We start from the raw sequence: 24,388 nt of genomic DNA, 5'->3' as shown, positions 1-24,388 counted from the left end.
TGGAATACAAAAGGAGAGCTGATTCTTCACCTTTTAAAAAGCAGCTGTTAAGATGATCGAAGATAACAGTTCAGATCGCAAAACAGAATATTAATAACTTGTATTTGCTACCGAGACTACAAGATGGACTTCCAGGTGCTCATTACTTAATAAGATGAAAATTAGTATTACAATGGAAAGCCAGTCTAGAGTAATAGAATACTTCTTTCTCAAGAAAGGGTGAAAAACAAGGATACATGAACTGCCACAGGAGTACTAATATTAGACCTAATGATTTGTCATGCTAATCACCGGCAAGAATTCCCCCCTTTAGCTATTCCAGAGAATTTAACAAAAAAGTTAGACGAGTGCCAGCTCCAATACTTCCATTTTCTGTGCTTCTGAGAGCAGGGAGAGGGCCAGGCCTGGACTAGGACTATTGACCATCAGTTCAAGGTAGGTGGACACCAATCGCTTCTATACTGCCTATAAAGATAGAACAACACGATCAGTGAACGATAGCAAAAAAAAAAGAAAGATAAATAAATGACTCAATGCACAAAATGGATAAAAGATCAAAATCTTATTGGAAATCATTACTCTCCACAAAAACTGTTCTACAGGTAAGAGCGTCTTAAGTAATAGTCATACTCAAACACGTTTAGAGCTGCAGATTGACCAGATGCTTCTCCAGTACTGACTATCATATATGTAAGATATAAAAATGTCTAACATCATTAGTACACGAACTATTGACCTAATCAACCCAATCAAAATTACATTAGAGCTCTGCAGTCATTTAAAAAATAAACATAAACCAATAAAAACATAGAAAATGAAAGAGAAAAACAGAGTCAAATAGTGGTCCTATTCACACACCTCAGTCGATGTCGAATGGATCACCTCCCTTTCAGCATCTAAATGGCCACTTAACCTCCTATTAAGGGGAAAAAAGAACATAAGTAAACACTCTTCAATTATGTAGAGATAGAATGCTAACATGAAGAGCTCTCAAATATCACCTTGGCTTATCAGACTTCACAAAATGTTTTGACATTATTGAAGCCTGCATTGAGATTCCATGGAGGTTATTTTTGAAATATCATTGTAGTAGTAAACTCAACAGCAACCAAAAAAGTCTTAAGGGACCAATAGGCATGCATTATATATCCAAAAGCAGGGAATTTTCAACATCTGGTTCTTCAGAAACATAAACAAAAAGGCATGCTCATTATCAAATTGAAAATGAATCATAGAGCAGGAGGCTCTCATAATTGTCACATCCAAGGAAGGGAAAATACATGTAGCATTCTCCATATTTCTTTAAAGACTGTCTCCACAACTTGAACCCACACCACTGGAGCATGTGGGGTAGTTTTTATCAGTCAAGATTCAAGAAGCTAATACTTTTACTAGTTAGAAGCTTAGTTGCAGGGTAATCAAAATTCCAGCTACAATTTCAACAATTGTCAAACTATTTCAAATGCTCCTGGTGCAAATTTTTTATCATTATGATATATTGCATTACCTATTTCATTAAATTCTGAAAAAAGTACAAAAAAGGAGTCTGTACTGCAAGCAAGAAATAATATAACTTTGCCAGGTGAAAAGAACACATTTTGATATGTAATATTTCAACATAAAATTGGCATTGTTTCAGAATACTGAAGATGCATTAAAACCTGCTCCTGTATAATGCTTCTAGCTTCAACAAGTTGAGCTTCAAGTTCAAGCTCCCTCTCAGTTGCTTCAGAGGTCACCTCGGCGCCCTTTTGTGCATCTTGAAGTTGTGTCATTCGAGACTATATCACAATATCACATGACCATTGATAAATAAATATCAGAACAAGAGATGATGGTGAAATGGCAAATGAATCCAGTGACTTCCACCTTAATTGAAGCCATCTTTGTCCGTAAACTCTCCTCTATCTGATCTCTAGCCATGTGAAAAGGTAGGTCAAAGACATCCTGCAAGTGGCAATTCTGTAAACCTAGGATCCCTCTAAACTTTGAAAGAACAATCAGTCAGGAAAACCACTCACTCCGGAGGAAAACATAACGGCAGTAACAAAACCAATGGAAGATAACAATGCCCACCCCTCAACAAAAGATCAAACAAAATATAGACTCCCTGATGCAATCTATCTAAACCCTGTAAATCGCAAAAGACAGTTTTTGTCATACCGTCTTTCCACCTAATGGGGACTGAGGAGACCCAGCATCATGTGTTTCATTGACCGCCAACTTTTGTTGTGATAGACCGTTTGGAGCATTTAGAAAGTCACGCATATCCATCTAAGTGAAAAAAGGTTGGGAAAACCATAAGCACATTTGAAAGACTTGTTAAGAAGTGGAATCATATAAAGAATGACTATGTTACAATAATTGATCCAAAGATGGATCTTTAACTATTTTAATATCCAACCTCACATAATATGTTCAAGGTCTTTCATGACACCTAGTTAGCATACATTCTACATGGTCATTAAGACTTCTTTGCATTCACAAAAGTGAAACACAAAGTTACAAGCTCTATTGGAGAGGAAATACTTAGAAAACCCAACATCTAGTAAACTCAACTTTCTAAGTTTACCTGCATAGAACGCAACAAGGCCCGTAAATCAGAGTTCTCTGCCATTAACTCTTGTTTCTTCACTTCATATGCATCAACCTAACAGCAGCATGTAATGAATTAAGAAGAATGAAAATCAAGACAAATAACTGATTGAACAGACACTGCATGCTCCTTACAATCATTTTATAGAAATCACTGTCAGCCTTCTTCCCGTTCCATGTTCCACGCTGGCGTCCTTCTTTCTATTGTGTTAAGCATAAGGATCATTAGGTGAAAGAAAACTCTTTAACTATATGAAATAGCTAAAAATTTTAGCCAAGGAAAGTCTAACACAAAAAAAGCAAAAGAGTATCTAGAATGTAAATGATATGAGAATAGGACAAATATTCTTCACTATCTGGCACATAATTATGCAGTCCGCATGCCTACAAATCTAAATCATTTACCAAAATGTATGAAATTTGACATTTAGATACCTGCAATAAGTTCATTATTTCCATACCCGACCGAGATTCCTTCTTCTTCTCCATAAGTACTTGATTTAGCCTCTCCTGCGGATCAAGAAGTTGACAGTCCATGTCACAGATAATGAAGAATTATATATTACATTTGTGCTACATGAAATAAAGAAAGAAAAAAAAGACAACATTACCTGCAACTTTATATATTCCTTCTCTTTTTTCTTCATTTCATGTATTTGCTGTGTGCGCACTTGCTACAGAAAAAAAGAAGTAATGAATCAGAAGACGTGTTCTTCACAAAGCAAGTTGGAAAATAGTTCCGATGTAAGAAATATTAAGAATATGATCGCATAACATCTGAAAGCATACAAGAAAACAATCACAAAAAACGTCCACCTGATTCCCAATGACCATCTTTTGAAATTCATCTCGTTCTTGTTGCAACTTTTCAATTTGAGCCTTCAAAGCTGCCGTACTTTTGGCTTCCTGATGATGCAGAGGTTTAGAATTCCAACAATAGTATAGCTACAAGATTTACTAGAATGCACCAGAAGACAATCCCAAAAAAGAAGAACAAACCGTTCTGGTCAAAGTGGCTAGCTCTCGATCTTTGGCAGCCAACTGTGCTTCAAGCCTTTCAATCTTGGCCTCTAATCTTGATGTATCGGACTGCAACCTATACCATCGACAGGTGATCACAGGATGAGATATCATTTTAAAGCAAGGGACTGGAAAAGGAAGCCTTTTGTGCATCTATGCTACCGTTGATCCCATTGGCTCAATTTCTACTTCTCTAATAAAATGTGCATTAGGATGTTATAAGATCATGCACTTGGGAATGCTTGGGCGTAGAAATGGAAATGGCTAGAAAATTAAGCTCTAGAAAGAACTACAGTTTCCTGTTTGTACAAGAAGTAACTCTCATTTGTATATATGATGCAGAATAAGAAGACAGAGTAGTCAAAATCATCACTATACTTTACCATCCCAAAGAGCTAAGAGAACCTAAATTTTAGGAACATATGAACGCACCTCTGTCTCTGCTCATTCCATGACTCCCTGAACTCGATATCACGCTGCCTCTGTTGGAGCAGCGAATATATGCAGTTACACGTCCTCGCCACCGAAACCTACACCGAAAACTCGTCACATCCACATCTAAGACCAAGAAAATAAAATGAATTGCATAACTATACACTCACAGGATCAGTGGCGAAGAGATCGAGCGAAGCGGGGAATCCGAAGGTGACGAGCGTCTGGTTAAGGTACTTGGCGCAATGCTCCAGGTTTCCAGCGTCAGCGAACGCGTAATCTCTGCAAGAACCCGATTAGAACCCTAGAAATCGTAAAATCGAGTAGAGAAAAATAGATCGAAGTGGAAAGCGGAGAGATCGGCTCACCCTATACCGATAGGCGGCGCTCCAGATGCCTGCATTGGAGTATAAACCGGATCAGATCCCGATCGAAGAAAAGAAGGAAGCAGATAAGGAGAGATTGGAACACTTAGAAGGAGATCTGAGGACTAGGGCTTCTTACACTGAGATCGAACTCGGACTTCGTCGACGCCATCTCGGGGTAGGGAGAGAGAGAGAGGAGAGAGACAGAGATAGAGACCGCGAAGGGTTTCGAATTCGAGCACAAACCGATCTTTTTCGAGCTTTGGACGGGAATTTGAAATAGACGCGAGGCAGGGAAGAATGGAGGTCGTTAAGAAGCGTGTCGCTGCTAACCTGCGCCCTGAGTGTCAGGGTAGAGCGGAAGTGTCGGATTAAGTGATAACCAAACTTTATCTCGGCTAAGAGACAAAAAGAAAAGATATGACTCCTAACTATTACATATTTTCATATATACCCCTCGTTTATTCTTCACATTTAAAGAAAACTTTAGGCCATCATTTGTTTAGTGATTAGTTTCTACTAACCCATTACATAGATAAGAGATTATATTCACCATCAACATTTATAATAAAACCTCTAATCTATCAAAAAGAAAAATATAAATATTTTTTAAATTTCTGAAATATATCTGTTCCATTAGTTATCTTTTTCTTAAAGAAAATTATTTAGAAATATCCCAAAATGAAATCGTGACATTTTGAAGTAACCACGATGTTGGATGGATCTAATCCTGGCGGAGTTCTAGCTCGATCCAAACTCGATTGGGCCCGGATCCGATGAGCGAGTTCTGTCGAGTCTCGAAATCTTCTCTCGTCCGTCCTGCCATCGGAAGTCCAAAGAGGGCTAGAAGCACAACGAAGAAGACGAGGGCGAGAACGAGTGTGGCAGTGCATGCGTCGGTTGCTCTGCACGGATATGTTACCGATCGTCTCTCGCCGTCTCTTCTCGTCGCTTCCTCCTCTGCCTCCATCGTCGCTTCCATCTCGGAGGTCTTCCCTTTTCCCCTTTCCCCTTTACTTCAAAACGACGTCTGTTTTAGTTCTTATTGCTGATTTGAATCTATTGGATTTCATGTCATCTTTTTTAACTTACTGATCTACCCACTTGAATCGCTTTGCAAAGATTGAATCTTTCCCACTAATTTATGAAGCTTTGATTTGGATTGGAAAGAATTTCCCAACGCCTACTCTTTACGTGATGCATGGAAATTTGATTATAGATTCCCGTTTTTTGTTTTGCAGAGAGACACATCTTTGGTATGTTGTACCAGATGAATTAAAGGATACTTCCCTATTGAACCAGTATATGGAACTCTTATCTCCATGCGAAAGACAAAGGGTTTTGTCCATGGATGGAGAAAGGCTTCAGAAAGGTGCTTTATTGGCACGTGCCTTAGTGCGCACAACTCTTGCAAGATGTATGTCTTCACTTGCCGTTCCTTATGTTTAAAGTTCGAGTATGTTTGTTAAATTTGCGACACCTCTTGGCTTATGACTATTACAACCTATAAGAGCAATTTGAGCTAGTAGGTCAATAATTGTCTGCAAACTATACACTATCGGAGTATGTCAATCTTCTCATGAATCTGCTATGTATTACTAGTCTAAATAGACAGTACTAGTCTCTAACCCTAAATCAGATACCAGTTGTGGAAAGTACAACTGATCAGAGCAGGAAGTGGATGGATTTGCCTTGCCTTGTTTGAAGATCTCCAAGCATACTAGAATTTTTAAGTTCTGTCAGAATGTGTATCAGCTAATGCCACTTGTCCTTGTAAATTGTTTCTGGAGTTAACTATGTAACAGAGGTTTTTTTTTTATAATATCTTTGTAGTAAGGTACTATTGGGTTGATAGGATGATATCTGTATGCTGTTTTCCTGTGGAGAAATAGTGAAATCACACTAAACTTACTTGCATGGGGTTCCACTGATGGTTGATTTTGTTTGAATTAGACTAGATTCAGATAGTAGAGTTGATCCAAGGTCAATCAAGTTTGAGAGGAACAAATTTGGGAAGCCTGAGGTAATTAAATAGAGTTGCAGTAACTAACTAACAGTGTATTCCTTTATGCACTTGAGCTTCGATTTTCATAATTAACCTCTTTTTTCTTGTACCATTAATGCACAAAGTATATGTTTGATCAGATGGTGTGGCAACACGATGATAGTTGGACCCAGCCATCGTTGCAGTTTAATGTTTCGCATACATCTTCCTTGATTGCTTGCGGCATTACTTTGGACGTTCGTGTAATGTTCCTTTTCCTTTTTATTGACCACTATAAAGCTCTTGTCTTATGCAATTCCATCTGTTCTCGAAGTCATTGAATTACCATGGGTGATGTGCCTTACTATGTTTGTCTTTATTGTTTCAGATTGGCATTGATGTTGAAGAGAAGCAACGCAAGACAATTAATAGTACCTTGTCTCTTGCTCGCCGTTATTTCTCACATTCTGAAGTTGAATATTTAGGTTCTTTTTCAGATTCTGATACCCAGCAAAGGGAATTTATAAAACTATGGACACTTAAAGTGAGTATGAAGTTTTAGGACTTTTTCTGTCTGATTTCAGTTTTATTCCCTATCTTCGGACAAATGTCTCATTTTTTTGCATATGTCAAGTGAGTATTAATTAAGACAGATTATGAATGTACATCATAATTGATCCATGCATGCACTCATTCATCAATATCGACATGCATGAATACTTGAGCAGATAGATAATTTGCCGTATTCTTGTTGTCCTCTAGGAGGCATATGTAAAAGCTCTTGGGAGGGGGTTTTCAGGTGCTCCATTTAAAGATTTTACAGTTCAGTTGGAAGCAAGCAAAGGAATGCAATTTTTCAGGGTAATAAATATGTTTTGTATGTTCTAAACAACCTCCTGGTTTTCTACTTTCAACTTATATTATAACTCAGTTTATTACTGACAGGAGCACAATGACAATTTTGATGCATCTGATTTATCTATATACAGGCACTCGAAGTGCATGTAGAAGCTGATTCTGATTGTCAGTACCTCACAAACAATTGGCAATTCATTCTCTTTGAACTTAATAGTTCTCATTATGTGTCAATTTGCATGGAGAAGGACCTGAACCTTTCAGGTAGATATTTAAATTCTCATCTCTTTCCCAATCAAGATTAAGAGCTTACAATTTTTTATATATATTATAATCTCCTTTTCTTTCTTTTGCATATTACAGGTGATGAGAATGACCCAGTAAGACTGAACGTATGGAAAACAATTCCATTTGTAGGAGATGAACTTGTTTCAGGTACTGATGCAGTAAAATACATTAGTGGGCTATCTTGATATTTTGTGTCACCTGCTGCAAGATTGTGCTAAATCAGTTTGCCTCAAGGATCACAGCACTCTTAAAAGTTTATTGCAAAAAATTACCCAGTGAATTTGAAGTTGATTCTCTTGGCAAGAAAGAAATTAGCTGTTGCCTTAGAATATTTAGTATTTTATCACTGATTATGTTCAATAGAACAGCCAATTTTTGTTGTTGCATATGACAACAAGATCTGCATATAATTGTCTTTATGTTTTCCAAGATAGGTAGTCAGAAAATTGTTGATGCTCGGTTGTAGGTGCTTTCAAGAGCGTCTTGGTAGATTTTAAGATTAGTGACCTTAATATTTCACAAAGAACTTTATTGTACATGGCAGTCTTTAAGTAATTATTGTTTTGCCACAAGTCTATGCAAACATGTAACGTGTGATGCATTTTGTTCTCTGAATTTAAAAGCATCTATAAACCTGTTACTTCCTAATTCTGGTTTTGCTTATGCTTGTCACACCATATCCATGACTTCACTTATGGTTCTTCGTCTAGTTGGTGTTAACTAAGGAGGCAGTAAGCGAAAGAAGATGTTTTTATATGCCTTTTTTTTTCTTCATCTTTACTTTAAGATAGATTCATACTATTCTCATAAAAGGCTCTCTGTTCGAAGTTTGAGGAGATATTCTTGACAGTTAACTGTGACAGATCTATATTATTCTCATAACCTCCATGAAATTACTTCTTCTGTTATCTATTCCGGCATTAGCTACTATTTGTAGATGTGCATGAATATGATGTATTTGTTAAGCAACTCTACCAACCTTTTTCTTTACATTGGCCTCAAACTTTCAACAGACGCTAAATCTGAGCTCAATTGATATATATATATATATATATATATATATATATATATATATATATATGAGTATCTTGTGTATACGTTTTGGTGATTCTCCTTTTCGTGTAGATATAAATAGGAGGAAATTATAATTTAACTTGTTTCACCCAATTTTAACTTACAATTTAATACTTTAAGCTTAAACATTTAACCCCCATAATTGGGATGTATAAAAAATACTTAAATATTCTCACAAAAATATAGTATAATTTAAAGATGGTAAGGATGGTTTAATTATTTTTTGTAATTTATTTATAGTGAGAAATATTTGTAAAAATAATATACTGTTACTGTTGGATAAAAAAATTTAAAATTAAAGTAAGCTAAAATTGAACTAAATTAAGGGTAAACTGTAATTTGCTCCATAAATTATATATATATACCATAATATTATAATGTAGTAGTAGTTAGACTAGGTCTTCGTTACAAAAATTCTACGGTGGCGATTCCTGTAGGTTTGTGATAAATACTCTCTTTAGATGTCGGTATTAAATGAAGTTTGGGCAGTTGATGGTTGGCCTCCGGGTTAAGCAATCTAATTATATATTTAACCAAAAAAAAAGAAAGGGTTAATTACGTCTATACTCCGTGAGCTATAGTTGATTTTCACAGAAACTGTTTAATGATAATTATACTCCTAATATCTTAATTGAGCTTATTAATTAGCTAGCAAAATAAAATAAAATTATGAGATTATCTAAATAGCCTTATTAATTCTCCTATCACTCTCGCCTCACGTCTAATATCCTTCCCCATCACCTGCCCTTGCCTTTGGCCTCACCCTCGCTCTCATCGTCAGCCCCCCTCCCTCACCCTCGCCCTCACCTTTACCACGAGTGGAAGCTCCTCCCCAAGGCCAGTGAACGGATTTGCCGGCGCTACCCCTTGAGGAGACGAGGAAAGAGGAAAATATGGGGATCGGCGGACTTGGCTGACTAGTGTCAGACTGTCACAAGCTGACGATAGGGTGTCAACGGTTGGCAAAATAAAGAGGAAGAAGAAAATAAAATTTAATAAGAAGAAATTTTTATTATATATATATATATATATATAATATATCTTTTAGCCTAATTTAATTAAAGATAGTTACGAGAGCATCTAAATTATTTTGGGATTAATTAACTGCCAAGTAAGCTGATTTATCCTTTTTTTTTCTAACGAAACAAGAGTGATATTAAAATTTCTAAAAATTTGAAGGATCCGTGGAAACAGATTACAGTTGAGACCGTGTAGACGTAGCTAATCCAAACGAAAAGACATTTGAGTGCACGTGGCGCTGTTTTAGTAGGGCTTCACCTAACTTTTCCTCCACCAAAAGAAAAGCAACACGCAATCGGCACGTCATAGAAGAGATAAGCCGTTCATGTTTACTCTTCTCTCTCTTAAAACAATTAAATAAATAAATAAGTACGTACTGCTCGGTTGACTCTTCTGCTCATGTTTGTCTCATAATTACACTAAGCAATCAAGAAAGTACAAGCTAACTAAGATTATAAGAACATTCAGGGGCCTATTTGGTTTTTAAAATATAGTGGTATTTTGCATAAAAGTCCTTTAATTTTTATAAAACTATATAAAAAAAACCACTAGTGATGTTTCATCTTGTATTATTATTATTATTATTATTATTATTATACTATCTAGGTATAAATAATACTCTAAGGACAAGCATATCAACCAAATAACTAATTCTTTGCCGCAATTTTTTTTCCCATCTTGGAGAAATTTTGCAACAATAAGGACCAAAATAAAATAGCTTCTTTTTTTTTCAATTCAAAATTATAGTCTACTCATAAACGTAAGCAGTTTGTTATATGGAGTCCTTACCAAGAAGGCTTGCTAGCCCAGCATTTAGTTATTTGTGATGTTATTGATAACTAATAAAGTCGTAATCCGTAACAGCTAGCTTTTAAGTACAAAAGTTAAGGTCCCAATCATAAAATTGAGAGTTTGAGGGAATAGCTTAGTTTTTTTATTGTAGAATATTCCTACTATTTAATGCTAAAGTTAATGACTAAATTAATTGAGCTCAACCGAGATGGGAGGACACGTCATCTCCTTGGGATCTGCGACAATTTTATAGTCCTCTTCCCAAATTTATTTATCAAAATAAACTACGTTCCTTCCAAACTTAAATTCAGGATGTGGTATATTTTAATAAATAAATAAATTTAAAATATAGGTAGTTTGGTAAAATACTCGACTATAAATGACCTTTAAAATTGTTTTCTTTGTTTCTTATGAGCTCAATCAAGGTGGCGAGGACACGTCATCTCGTTGGGACCACACAAATTTCTGGCTGCTCAGGGACTCAGTTGTCCATTGGAGCAATCACTAGCTTGGTTGAATCCAAAGGCGCGCAGAGAATTAGGGGTCTCGCCGACGCGTCCGCGTGGCAGTCTCTAGTCTCTACTACCTGGCTCCAGATCCAGACCCCGGTGGTCTCCTTCTTAGTGACGTTAATTTCCTTCTCCATGACGTCACTGGTGATTTTAGATCTATAATTCCCCTCACCCCACCCCCCCCAAAAAAAAAATAATAATAATTGAAAGAAAAGGACTCTGGACGAAATGATTGACTTTTACTATTAGTGGTTTAGTTTTGCAACGTTTGATTCCTTCCATCCGCCGACCACGGATTTGGATTAAATATTTTTCAAATTCACATGTTTCACTATTATATATATATATTTTTTTTAATTTTTTAATCATATATATATATATATATATCTCTTTATTAGGGGATCTAAATATAATTATTTCCTAAAATCATTTTTGAATCTAAATAGCTATGAAACAATTAAGTGAATTCAATACCTAAAACTTTCATTTGTACATCAAATAAATGAGATAATTAAGCAACTTGTGGATGAGGTTCTTCTTTATATTATCCTCATATAATACAACAAAATGAGGTAGTTGATTAGGATTATTTTTTACTGCTTAGTTTTTATTCTTCGAGAGGGATTGAGATTCGATGTTGGTCGATTCAAATTATTGCCAAATTTGTATTGAAGCATCAATTATTTAGACTTGAAATGCACCTCCTGAAATCTGACTCTCTTGTATAATATTTTGAGTGGGATTTACATTGCAGTCAAATCTACCTTATATAATGTCAACAATAACAATGTCAATGTCAACCATCTCGGATTCTTTGGGGCAACAAAATTTTTTTAGTTGATTATATATATTGTTACTAAGAAATAGTCCAACCTCAAAACGGAAGAAGTCTTCACATTATATGGCTTCAAAAATAAATAATTTAAGCACATATTTGATACATAATATCTTCTGCCTACTATATATGATTATTTATTATTGAGTTATCTTAGGTATATATAAGTAAGCAAACAAATATTATTATGGTTAATATTATTTTTATTCTGACAAGTAAATAGGGATTTAGGATGGGTGGGAATAGGAGGTTTCGGTTTCAAAATGGGTGGTTGACCAACCGCCACTTCTAAGAGGCGCGTAAAGGGGGTATTTTGGTCAATGGACATATCTCCCCGTGCTTTTACTAGTAGTCCGTGGTAGGTGGGTTGACCACCGGTGTTTGGTGAGCGTAGCCGGCGATAAATAATTCTACTCTTCCTCCTTCTTCCTTAGCTTTCTCTCTCACACCAAACCCCAGGCGTAACTTGAGAGAGAGAAAGGCTAAGAGAGAGAGAGAGAGGGACGATGGATTCCGGATTGATGAAGCTATCACCGATCGACCTCCTTACGGCAATCCTGACGGGGAAGAGCATCGCCGGCACCGGAGATGGGGTTCCGCCGGAGACCGGAGCAGAGCAGATGGTTCTCGGGAACCAGGAGCTCCTCGCGATACTGGCGACCTCGATCGCGGTGCTTGTCGGCTGTGCCGTCCTGATCCTGTGGCGGCGGTCGTCCGGGAAGAGGTCGAGCAAGGCGGCTGAGCCGCCGCGACAGCTCGCGGTGAAGACGACGGCGCCGGAGCCAGACTTTGACGATGGGAAGAAGAAGGTCGTTATCTTCTTTGGTACGCAGACGGGGACGGCGGAAGGGTTTGCCAAGGTTTGCTTCTGGGTTCTTAGATTTCTTTTTCCTTTTTTCGACAAATTAGTTTATCTCCTTTTCCAGTTCCTTTTTCTCAATGGTATGTTGGATTATAATTAGGCGCTCTCTGAGGAGGCTAAGGCGCGATACGATAGAGCCGTCTTTAAAGTTGTTGATTTGGTATGGCCTTCCCTTTTATTTTGATTCAATAAGTCTTGAGGATCCGATTGATTATTAAAAAGCATGGTTGCAATTATAGGATGATTACGCTGCCGATGATGATGAATATGAGGAGAAGATAAAGAAAGAGACCATAGGTTTATTTTTCTTGGCGACGTAAGAACTTTTTTCCCTCCCTAAAAAATTATTCCTTTCTGATACCTGAGAAGATGTTTGTTTTACTATTTTATTTGGAAATTGCAGGTACGGAGATGGTGAGCCCACTGATAATGCAGCTAGATTCTATAAATGGCTCACAGAGGTTAGAGAAAATGCCACTTTTACTGGAATTTTCTTGTTTTTGTTTTAATTTGCAATCAGTTTGTTGTTGGAGAGCTTGATTGGGTTCAATTACAGGGGAATGAGAGAGGGGATTGGTTAAAGAAACTTCAGTATGCAGTTTTTGGTCTGGGCAACAGGCAGTATGAGCATTTCAATAAGGTCTGTTTTGTGGTTTAATATGAAATTCGAGCTAAATTATTGTGCAAGTTCACATTCTGATGTTCGGTTCATGTGATATGTGCATGAAAATGAAGGTTGCTATGGTGGTTGATGAGCTCCTCGCTGAACAGGGTATATACTCAAAATACCTTCGTTCACGATCATTTGTATATAATCTTCTCTTCTATTAACCCTCCCTTATTCAGTTTCTTTGTCTTGTGAATTATAGGTGCGAAACGCCTTGTTCCTGTTGGTCTTGGTGATGATGATCAGTGTATTGAGGATGACTTCACTGCATGGTATGAACTCAACCTCTGAAAATTCATAACTACAGAGAGGAAAGTTTTTTGGGGCTGAGTTTTTGTGTGTGCTATACTAACTTCAAAAAAAAAAATTTCAGGAAGGAGCTCCTATGGCCAGAGCTAGATCAGTTGCTCCGGGATGAAGATGCTGTTTCAGGTGCATCTACTCCTTATACTGCTGTTATTCCTGAATATCGGGTTGTATTTGTCAACCCTGAAGATGCTGCCCATTTGGAAAAGAGTTGGAGCCTTGCAAATGGCCATGCTGTTCATGACATCCAACATCCATGCAGGTGAGAACAGTGTTTACTTTCTTCTTTATTTTTAAATTTTGATAACAGTGTCACTCTAAAAATGTCTACTTTCCTTCAGTGTTGTTTCACATGTAATAATGAAATAGTAATTTGAACCTTTCAGAGCTAATGTGGCTGTGCGGCGGGAACTTCATACCCCAGCTTCTGATCGGTCCTGCACTCATTTGGAGTTTGATATTGCTGGCACTGGTCTTACGTAAGTCTAGTTGCATATACTTCAAGACTTCAAGCATCATTCAAGTTATATTATTGCCTAAGGCAAATTTTGTGCCTGCTCAAACTTTAACAAGGATTCGTCTATATTCCTCTAGCTGTCTTTCACAAATCTTATGTATCCAATGTTGCTCATTTTTCGTTTGTATTGTTTAATCAGGTATGAAACAGGAGATCATGTTGGTGTATATACAGAAAACTGTCTTGAGAATGTAGAGGAGGCAGAAAGGTTCTTAGGTTACTCATCAGACACCTATTTCTCTATCCACTCCGACAAAGAGGATGGTACACCACTTGGTGGTGGTTCACTGGCCCCTCCTTTCCCATCTCCGTGCACTTTGAGAATTGCACTTGCCCGATATGCTGATCTTTTGAATTCACCAAAAAAGGTGAGAGTTTTGTTAATCCTTGATACCCTATATTTTATATATAAGCTATTTGCAATTGTATTAACTTCAAGAGTGGATATTGGCTAATTATGAACAGAGTGTCTTAGTTGCATTGGCTGCTCATGCATCTGATCCCAGTGAGGCCGAGAGATTAAGATATTTGGCTTCTCCTGCTGGAAAGGTTGGTTTGTCTTTTGGGAATCCTTATTAGCATAGGTCAAAAATCTAACTCTATGGTTGAATTTTTGTTGTACAGGACGAATATTCTCAGTGGGTAGTTGCAAGCCAGAGGAGCCTCCTGGAAGTAATGGCTGACTTCCCATCCGCCAGGCCTCCTCTAGGAGTTTTCTTCGCAGCTGTTGCTCCTCGCTTACAGCCTAGATACTACTCAATATCCTCTTCACCAAGGTAGTCATCAATTTCACATTACATTTACTCCAGCTAACTTGATCATTTGCTCAACAAGGACTTCAATATGTTCTTCCCCAGAATGGCACCAACAAGAATTCATGTGACATGTGCATTAGTATATGGACCAACACCAACCGGAAGGATTCACAAAGGAGTCTGCTCAAATTGGATGAAGGTACTTATGTCCCAAGACATCCATACTCCAACTTTAGCTTCTTATTTTTTCTTTCATTCCTTTTCTTTCTTGGTCTACGCACTGGATTTCATGTTGGAGAATGGCAATTCTTGTCTCTAGAACATTGCTGACTTTTCTCTTGTATGAAAGTGATATGAATTGTACTTATAAGTCAAAGCCTGTTGCAGCCTGTTGGCTTGACAGTTAAAAGAGAAAAATAGGGACCCTGAAGCCTGGGCGAAATTTGCAGAAATACAATTTTCCCATGATCTTTTAGTTAAAGGTTTATACAATAATGGCTATTTTCACCTTGTCTGATTCCAATGCTTGAATTACTGCTCTTCTGATTGTCATGTATCATGGTTTCAATCTGTCTACAATACATAATGTGCTTTTTTCAGTAGACTACTGATGTTATGGAGAGCTGAAATCAGCAAGATATTAATTTGTGTCTTCTGGTGATAATTTTCTTTTATTAGCTGGTGTTGAATCTTTAAATGTCAACTTTATCTGACATCACTTGCTTATTTTTTATTTTACAGCAATCTATTCCACTCGAAGAGAGTAAAGATTGTAGCTGGGCTCCCATATTTGTCAGACAGTCAAATTTTAAACTTCCTGCAGATCCTTCAGTGCCTATTATAATGATTGGGCCTGGAACAGGTCTGGCACCTTTCAGAGGCTTCTTACAGGTACATTCCAACCTGAGAGATTATCTGAAAATTTTAATTTCATTAATGATTTTCATAAACTTAGCTCTATACGCTCGGCATTTTCAGGAAAGATTGTCTCTAAAAGAGTCTGGGATGGAACTTGGTCATGCTACGCTCTTCTTTGGATGCAGAAATCACGAGATGGTACTGAAAATATATCCACCATACCTAATAAAGAAGATGAATGTCAGCACCAATGACTAGTACTGTAATTTATTGCTATAACTGATAATGTTGCTTCTTGTGCAGGACTTCATCTATGAGGATGAGCTGAATAATTTTGTTGAGGCAGGGGCACTTTCCGAGTTAATAGTTGCCTTCTCCCGTCAGGGTCCAACCAAGGAGTATGTTCAGCATAAAATGGCAGAGAAGGTCAGTCTCCTCACCATTTTTTTTTTGGCTTTATTTCATTATCTTATTTAAATTTCAATTCGATTTATTTATTTGTTTTAGTCAATAAAAATCATATGCTATTCTTGTTGGCAGGCCCCTGAAATCTGGAAGGTCGTCTCTCAGGGTGGTTATATTTACGTATGTGGTGATGCTAAGGGCATGGCTAGAGATGTACACAGAGTCCTTCACACCATTGTTCAGGAGCAGGTACAAAACTTGCGCAAGTGCTTAATTTTCTAGTTGAATGTAATGTCCTGTCTCATACATGTTAATTATCTGTTGGCCTAAGTTGGTAGCTCAGCTTTGTTATCATGCATACGGACTTTCTCATCAGAGTGCCTTTTGGTGATGATATTTTTTTTTCCTTCTATGCGAGGTTCTTTACATTATTCATGAGTGCACAAACCATAATTTCATGATTGCTTTGCACCTTTCTACTCTGAAATGTTTGAAAGGCATAACAATCTATTCACAAACTGATGCAAAACTTGTAATTCTTACATTGAACAAAGTGGTCAGAACTATTTTATCTTCAATTACTTCTCTGGTTCAGCAACTTTTACTTTTCTAAGCATATTCCTCTATTTACTATTGCAGGGATCTCTGGATAGCTCGAAGGCTGAGAGCATGGTGAAGAGCCTGCAGATGGAAGGAAGATATCTAAGGGATGTGTGGTGACATCTAATATCCGGAGATTCCCCTTCAAGTTCTGAGATGCAGCAGCACCAGTTCTTTCAATAGATCAATATAAAAACTCCAGTAATCTGAGCTGGAATATTTCGGCTTTGGTGGCATTGTAATATTGCCCCCATTTTTCTTTTTCTTTTTCTTTTCTTCTACAGAGACTTTTCTTTAGTGTCATCACCTGATTCTTTTGACTTGTAACAGTAACTTTCATACAATATATTTATCACCAGCATGATGTCTTTTGAGAGAATATCATCAGCATGACGTTGATGGAAAAAAAAGGAATGCATGATTAGGTTTGAGCTGTCTATTAGAATGCCAATCCATTTGAATATGAAACTCTAGCTTATGTAATTTTATCTGGTTGTTGATATTAGCCTGCGTGTTTAGGAATATGATCATTTCCTGGTTGGCATATTATTTCTTTGATGAGTAAAGCTACAGATATCTAATTATATGTGAATAATGTTGTTCACGTGTAAAATTTACTGAAAAAATGTAGTGTATTAAAAGGCTGTGCATGTAGATTAGACTATTTGAACTCACAACCTTGGCCACAGAATTCTACACAGCAACAGCAAAGATTGCTTGATCTCAGCAAGATTTCGCAATGACTGAGAATCATACTCATAACATTGACAATTGTTAAGCAATTAATTTTTAACCGCAAGAGGATTTCTCCAGAGAAGTTGACAGAAACACAGGAATAGACACCATCTCTTTCAGGTTATCATAAAAAAGTTTGCATCTCTTTCGGGTCTTTCAGGTTATCCTTTGAAGATTTGCTTTTGTCAAATTATTTGTCAATGAAGGAGGGAAAAGTAAACATCAAAATGAACAGAGGAATTAACATGTGAAAATTCCTATGTAGTAAGAAGTTATTAAGATGCTTCCTACAATCTTAAATCCCAAACTCAGAAGATTTAAATCAGTCTCAAAATAACCTTCTTGAAATGAATTCAGATTAGGTTTTCATCTCAACCTTGGAAGCAACAAGAATGCCCAAGCAGGCTCCTTTGTATGGCCAATGGATTCTTCAAATTTCATTTGGAAATGGCGGCAGGCCCCAGTCACTTGGTCTGAAATCTAGTAGTGAACTAAGAACTTGGTCAGCTCCTTTATGATAAGAAACATCTAACCTTGGATCTGGGACCATAACTGCAGACCTGCAATTTGGTTGCAATCAGAAAATTTGTCCTTGAAAATATATTGATGTAGTTCATCTAAAAGTTTTGAAGACAAGCAAAAATTGCATGTTCAAACAATGGGGAGAGAGGATGTAGTACTTCAACTTCCCTCTGGACCTCTCCTTATATTCTCCAAGTAATGGTAATATGATTATATTACACATTAAAAATATATTACTCCTTTAATCATTACAATTAAATAAATTCAAGGCATTGAGATTATAAGTTTGTCAAAAAAATAAGTTGAATGATTGTGTTACTAATGTCATTAAGAGTAAACTGGCATTCCTTACAGAAGAAATTGGTTTCTAAGCACTACCTTAGACCTTATCCATTCGTGGTGGTACACATGACTGAAGATAATTAACAAAGTAATATATGTTAAAACCTAAACAATTATGAAAGTGACGCTTCACAGATGTTATAAAATTTCTCCAGAAAAGCTACTTACATCCCCGCATTTTTAGCTGCAGCTACTCCTGAAGGTGCATCCTCCAAAACCAAGACATTACATGGATCCACATTGTCCTTTGCAACAAGAAAATGGATTAAACACACGTACGATATCCTCTAAGCAAACAAACACTCGTCTCACAACAAAAAGTAGAGATTAAAAAAAAAATAGAAATCTAGTACCTCAAATCTCCTTAAAGCGGCAAGAAATATATCAGGAGATGGCTTGCCTTTCTTCACTTCTGGATCATCTCCCATAACCACATGATGCATCATAGCAAAAATTTTACCATGATTTTGTGTTTTCAGTTCAAAATGTCGTTCGTAGGATCTGCAAGACTACAGCCATAAGTGAATTGAATTGCTGCAGTAGCTTCACTTTGCATAAATTCCTGTATAAGACTAGGCGAGGCACTTAACTTGCAAATAAACTATAAGTCATGATATTACTGTTGATAAATTGTATAAATAGGAAAAGAACATAACCAATGAGCATATAATTTGATTAATTGCATAAAGTTAAAGACAAAGAATTAGGAATTACCCAGTCGCAACACACATTGGTATCCCATTTGCACTAAGATGACTGACCAATCGTTCTACTCCTGTAAGAGCAAGAATTCTACTTATGTAACTTTCAACAGCAAGCAATACAGATGCTAATCTCATAAAAATAAGAGCCGAATCAAATGCCTATTATAATGTCTTCTACATGAATACTGTATCATATGGAAAGTATGAGAAACAAGTAGCATTGATCAAGCTGTTTGATTTCTTTCACAAAGTCTTAGAACATAATAAGAACATCAAACACATTGCTTTTAAGACCATTTCTTTTTCCCGATGTACTCATCAACAAAGAAGACATGAAAAATAAATCTCTCTCAACCACTGACAAATGCAAACTATCATGATCATCATAATTTCCCAGAGAAGAGTAGCGGACAAAAACACATTTTGTTCTGCAAATTAGCAGATGGGTGTTACTTAATTCCCTCCTCTCATCCAAAATTTCAAACTTCACTACAATCCCGTCCATAAAAAAAAAAACAAAAAAACAAAAAAAAAAAAGGAAAAAAAAACAAGAATACAAACCCAATTGGGTATCCTCAATAAAAGAACTCACCAGGCAGGGGCAAGCAAGTAGGGAAGAGCTCCTGCAGCATCCCCTCCCTCTCCACAAGGAATCCTTCGGGTGTAAGGAGACCATCGAGGCCGGACTCCTCGACAAAAATGTGGGCCGACTCGATCGCCTTCTTCCCCATCATCTTGGCCTTGAGGGACCAATCAAACTTCTTCCCAAACCGAGCAAGGATCCTCTCCTGCACTACTGTGTAGAATGGCTCTGTGTCTGGATCAGCGGCACAAAAGCAAATGAGTTTTTAGAGATCTTTACTTGTACTCTTTATCGAATAGAGAGAGAGGGAAAGATGAATACCGAGGAGGAGGCCATCCATGTCGAAGATAACGTGGGTGATGAGGGGTTTAGAAGGCGAGGAGGTTTCCTTCGCGGAGGAGAGGGGAGTCGCCATGCCTAGATCTGAGCGGAAAAGAGATCTTTGGCGCAGCTTTCCCTTCCTAATCCTTCCTGTTGTAATTTATAATTATATATGCGCATGGTTTAATGGTAACGGGTCGGATCCGATAATATTTGGGTCGGGTCGGGTCATATTTGAGATCCAAACTTGAGGTTTTTTGGCACGCACCCAACTCAAATTCGTTTAAACCAAGGCTTTTTTCATGTATACCCATCGAAAGTTTTTTTTTTTTAATTTATGCAAATTTTTTTTAAAAAATAATGCAAAGGATTTAGAGGTAGGGGTGAAAACGGATAGGATATGGATCGGATAGTGCTAAACCCATATCCGGATCCATATTTTTAGTTCGAATACGGATTCAATACGGATATTGGACGGATAACAAAATTTAAAACCATATCCTAACTAAACGGATAGATGATCAAATCTTAAACGGATATTAATTGAATTAAAAATAATATAATATTTTATTTATATATAATTAACATAAAATTATTAAGAGTTTTATAATAAATAATTTTTTTGTATGTCAAATTTATAAAATTAGAGAAATTAATCTCTATAAATAATATATAATGTATTATTAGTAATAATATTAATATTTACTATTTAAATAAGCAAATTAAAAACTGTAAATTATTTAAAAAAATATGCGGATAAACGGATATCCGATATCCATATCCTAATCCGAAAAATATATCAGACCCGTATCCGAATCCGTATCCGAATCGGATAAATTTTTTTTATCCGAATCCGATCCGAATCGGATCGGATAGCGAGTTGGGTCGGAGTTAATCCGACCCATTTTCACCCCTATTTAGAGGGCATCTATGTGAAAACGAAACATTTTAACTTTAAAATGTGCATTTATATATATATATATATATATATTTATATGAGATTTTGTAGAAGGATATATATGCAAATATGGGATTGTAGAAGGGTATAACACGCAAAAGAACACCCCAAATTTTAAATAAAAACGATTTCCCTCCTTCCACTCGAATCCGCGGTCTTCTCTTTCACCAATCAAATGCAAGATCTCGTAAATCAACGGCCAAAAACAAACATTATAACCTCTCGCGGATCGCTTCACAATCCAACGGCTAAGAGTAGTCCCAGACATCTATAAACATAGGAATCGAGCTCCAATTTCTCAAATCAAAATCCAAAATCCCCAAATCGAGCAAGAGAGCGCGCGAGAGATTGAGAAATGTCGGGGCGAGGCAAGGGAGGAAAGGGATTGGGGAAGGGCGGCGCGAAGCGCCACCGGAAGGTTCTCCGCGACAACATCCAGGGCATCACCAAGCCGGCGATCCGCCGCCTTGCCCGCCGTGGCGGCGTCAAGCGTATCAGCGGCCTCATCTACGAGGAGACGCGCGGCGTTCTCAAGATCTTCCTCGAGAACGTCATCCGCGACGCCGTCACCTACACGGAGCACGCCCGCCGCAAGACCGTCACCGCCATGGACGTCGTCTACGCCCTCAAGCGCCAGGGCCGCACCCTCTACGGATTCGGGGGTTAGTGGAGGACAACCAAATGGAGATGGCATTTTAGGGCTCTTGTATTCCTTCTTTTTACCCTCTCTTTATGGCTGATGAAGTCGAATGATGGAGATATGCTTATCTTCGTACATAACCCATTTGACAAAATGCTTCTGTGAACAGTCCTAATGCAATCTTAAATGGAGATTGGCAGCGAATGGATGCGTACTTTGCTTTATACCACGAAAATCTCTTTGCTTTATACCAAGCTGTGTGGCAATCTACGATTCTTTATCGTTGTTGTAACTTCAAGTTGCCTTGCCACCAGGGTGCTATAAATCTCGCTTTTAATATCTTAAAGAGGATATATTTGGGTTTTAATCGATCAAGGAAAACAAATCTCTTTGCTTTCACAGCCACTCAGGAGAGAATGGATAGTAAATTGCGTGACGAATAGGTAATTTGTTTTAAAAACTTCAGAATGGTTATATTTTAATCTAAATTTGATGTTGAAATTAGTATATATATTTTTTATGAGCTAATATTTATTAAAAATCAACAGTAATATTTAATGCATGGCTTTTGTTATGGTTAAATAGTTTTAAATTTTTATTTATTTTACCGCGTTATTTTTTGATTAAAGTCTGTCGATAAGTTTTTGCCGCGTTAGTACTTCTTCCGAAACCTGACATAGAAAGCGGACTATTCCATTACCTTCGAGATGACAGCTACCTTCCCCTTGCCCTCTAGAAGCGAAGTAAAAAACAAGCTATTTTTTCCCTATTCCAGAAATACCCCTTACGCAGCTTCATATAAACGACCTATACCTTGCCCTTTACGATGTACATCCAGGAGCCTACTGCTCATGACCTCCCATTCCGCCTCGTGATTCGGACTCGTTCTTCCTCCACGTCCCCTGGTCCCCGTCGGAGATGTGTACGGCCGATGACGTCTTCTTCGGCGGGAAGGTCCTCCCTTGCCGAGCTCCTTCGCCTCCTCCGCGCACAAGGGGTAATACCCACATGCCCAAATCGCACGTCCACCGCCGCCGCCGGAGTACGGCGGTGGAGTACCGGAGGCTAGAGAAGGTCTCGGAAGTAGAGCCCGGGATATCGTCACCGGAGGCGGCTCATCCTGCTCCACGCCCGAGGTGGTACGTCCTCGCTTTCGGCTCGGTGAGGGTACCGGCGGAGATGGAGATGAGGGATATAAGAAGTCGACAGAGGCGACGGAACTCGGCGACGGGTCTGCCGCCGGAGTCGGGAGGACTACGTGGGCCGTGGAAGTTGATCCGTTCTCTCAGCTGCAAGGGAGTGGAGACCGTCGCCGTTGTAACGGCGCCGTTAAACTTCAACTAGCTCCGTCACGCTTCGAGGCGTATTCACGGGGAAATGGAGATGACTTCGGGGACGGGCCTTTATTTTTATTTGGAATTTGCGTATCCGAATAGGAAGTATCCAAGGCGTAATTTTCTCTAGTTGGTATACTCCATAGGGCTTTATTCGAAGGAGAATAGTTTCTAATTCTGTACAGTGGATGCAATTTAGGAATGCACAATTTTAGATATAGATTGAAATAGTAGGAGACTTCTTAACAAGGTATTTGTGTTACTATGTACAGAGCTGGATTCAAATGATAGAATATTTCAATGAGCTATATATTTTCTAAATTTTTTTTTGTGTGTGTGTGTGGAATAACATAACATTGAGGATGCTCAATTATATATATTTATTCATGAAGAGAAATTAAGTTTTGTTTTATGCTATTTAATTTAATTTCCTTTTCTGTTGTTATATTAGCATCCTGTTCATGTGTCACTAGCTAAAGTAAGCTGATGCTTGATTGTCAAAGATCCTTTTCCCCTTCAGGAAGGATTTTATTTGATTCATATTAGTCCAGGTGAGTTCACAAGGTTCTACACCAAGCCAGTGCAATGCAAGACCAATGAGCCTATAAGAAGTCCCTAGGAATGCCCACTTCACAAGTTATGGAATATAAATGCCTAAATTATGTCAACTATTTGTCTTACAAATACTCAAATGATCTCATTAATGTAAGATTTAGAAATCACATAAGATTCAACAAATAAGATTTACATTAGTGATTATGTTCATTAAAACCTGCGTGGTAGAAGGGGCAAGAGCCCAATGCATGGTACGAACAAAAAAGTTGAGACAAGATGGAGGATACACAGGACTGAAGTATCACATCTGAAGTCTAAACATTTCTCCAATCTAATTTAAGACTAGAGATATAACCATGTCAAAATTACAACACAATTGATGAGAAAAAGGAATGCACCTCACCTTCTGGATCCTTGTTCCAGCAAATTGACCTGCATAGATAAATTACATATGCACCAAGAATGTGCCTAATATCATGATGAAGGGCATACACTGTTGACTCAAAAGGAAAAGGAGGAAGAAAAAATTAACCCATTTAAGTTTTGTGGAACTGTAGAATGAGAGATCTGCAGGTTATCTGCAAATCCCTAGCACATTTTAGATTTACCAAGCTGCATATGTTCTCCACGGAATAAAACCTTCATATAATAACTACCAGAGTTTAGCAATAAGTGGAAGGCAAATAACATCAACTCTCACAACTCCTAATCCTTTTAATGTTTAAAAGTCCAATTCCCAGGGCATAATTAACCCAAGTATGTGCCTACTATAAGCAAATTTTAATACCAGAGAAAAAAAAAATCACAGGTTATGGACATTGACAATGGCAATAATGTTATCGCAATATCAATCTGAAACCTCTAATTCTCCTCGTAGCCCACAGGTATTACATATTTGAATTTAGGATATAAGAAGCAATAATCACCTTTTCCAGATCTTTTGCTGCCTAGA

The 24,388-nt window shown here is 37.6% G+C and overlaps 5 protein-coding genes across 7 annotated transcripts; 3 read left to right on the top strand and 2 right to left on the bottom strand.

Moving 5' to 3' along the window:
• Positions 1 to 117: 117 nt before the first annotated feature.
• LOC140795708 (uncharacterized) lies at positions 118 to 4,803 on the bottom strand. The gene is made up of 16 exons (XM_073148435.1): positions 4,552 to 4,803; positions 4,416 to 4,444; positions 4,218 to 4,329; positions 4,048 to 4,145; positions 3,595 to 3,691; positions 3,412 to 3,501; positions 3,207 to 3,269; positions 3,031 to 3,105; positions 2,731 to 2,796; positions 2,573 to 2,650; positions 2,164 to 2,274; positions 1,870 to 1,947; positions 1,662 to 1,781; positions 1,002 to 1,045; positions 859 to 916; positions 118 to 465 (listed from the first exon to the last, which is right to left on the bottom strand). Exons 1-16 carry the CDS (start codon positions 4,582 to 4,584, stop codon positions 457 to 459), a joined length of 1,161 nt encoding a protein of 386 aa, XP_073004536.1. The 5' UTR covers positions 4,585 to 4,803; the 3' UTR covers positions 118 to 456.
• A 392-nt stretch (positions 4,804 to 5,195) lies between these two features.
• On the top strand, positions 5,196 to 8,187 carry LOC140795760 (uncharacterized). Of its 3 annotated transcripts, none has more exons than XM_073148519.1 (8): positions 5,196 to 5,401; positions 5,654 to 5,829; positions 6,371 to 6,435; positions 6,558 to 6,659; positions 6,785 to 6,940; positions 7,159 to 7,257; positions 7,386 to 7,515; positions 7,615 to 8,187. In XM_073148519.1, the coding sequence occupies exons 1-8, from the start codon at positions 5,304 to 5,306 to the stop codon at positions 7,722 to 7,724; spliced, it is 936 nt and encodes a 311-aa protein (XP_073004620.1). In that variant the 5' UTR covers positions 5,196 to 5,303; the 3' UTR covers positions 7,725 to 8,187. The 3 variants fall into 3 exon arrangements, 2 of the variants coding, with proteins under 2 accessions (XP_073004620.1, XP_073004621.1); XM_073148520.1 differs by having other exon boundaries at positions 5,205 to 5,401; positions 6,366 to 6,435; XR_012110351.1 differs by having other exon boundaries at positions 5,206 to 5,401; positions 7,342 to 7,515.
• Positions 8,188 to 12,105: 3,918 nt separating this feature from the next.
• On the top strand, positions 12,106 to 17,121 carry LOC140794751 (NADPH--cytochrome P450 reductase 3-like). The gene is made up of 18 exons (XM_073146915.1): positions 12,106 to 12,632; positions 12,735 to 12,794; positions 12,874 to 12,950; positions 13,038 to 13,095; positions 13,191 to 13,274; positions 13,370 to 13,406; positions 13,504 to 13,573; positions 13,675 to 13,869; positions 13,994 to 14,086; positions 14,264 to 14,492; positions 14,590 to 14,673; positions 14,749 to 14,900; positions 14,982 to 15,078; positions 15,621 to 15,770; positions 15,858 to 15,935; positions 16,041 to 16,163; positions 16,278 to 16,391; positions 16,782 to 17,121. The coding sequence occupies exons 1-18, from the start codon at positions 12,279 to 12,281 to the stop codon at positions 16,860 to 16,862; spliced, it is 2,136 nt and encodes a 711-aa protein (XP_073003016.1). The 5' UTR covers positions 12,106 to 12,278; the 3' UTR covers positions 16,863 to 17,121.
• A 447-nt stretch (positions 17,122 to 17,568) lies between these two features.
• Positions 17,569 to 20,100, bottom strand: LOC140794752 ((DL)-glycerol-3-phosphatase 2). Its single transcript, XM_073146916.1, has 6 exons — positions 19,950 to 20,100; positions 19,638 to 19,862; positions 19,056 to 19,116; positions 18,695 to 18,842; positions 18,510 to 18,586; positions 17,569 to 18,037 (listed from the first exon to the last, which is right to left on the bottom strand). Exons 1-6 carry the CDS (start codon positions 20,041 to 20,043, stop codon positions 17,908 to 17,910), a joined length of 735 nt encoding a protein of 244 aa, XP_073003017.1. The 5' UTR covers positions 20,044 to 20,100; the 3' UTR covers positions 17,569 to 17,907.
• A 1,080-nt stretch (positions 20,101 to 21,180) lies between these two features.
• On the top strand, positions 21,181 to 21,782 carry LOC140795274 (histone H4). The gene has a single exon (XM_073147759.1). It carries the CDS (start codon positions 21,263 to 21,265, stop codon positions 21,572 to 21,574), a length of 312 nt encoding a protein of 103 aa, XP_073003860.1. The 5' UTR covers positions 21,181 to 21,262; the 3' UTR covers positions 21,575 to 21,782.
• The last annotated feature ends 2,606 nt before the right edge of the window (positions 21,783 to 24,388 follow it).

This window comes from Typha latifolia, chromosome 9 (genome assembly GCF_019914945.1).
Source record: "Typha latifolia isolate L0001 chromosome 9, TyphaL0001v2, whole genome shotgun sequence".
Lineage (NCBI taxonomy): Eukaryota > Viridiplantae > Streptophyta > Magnoliopsida > Poales > Typhaceae > Typha > Typha latifolia.
Note: the sequence above shows the minus strand (reverse complement) of the source record. Positions and strands in the feature narration are given on the sequence as shown.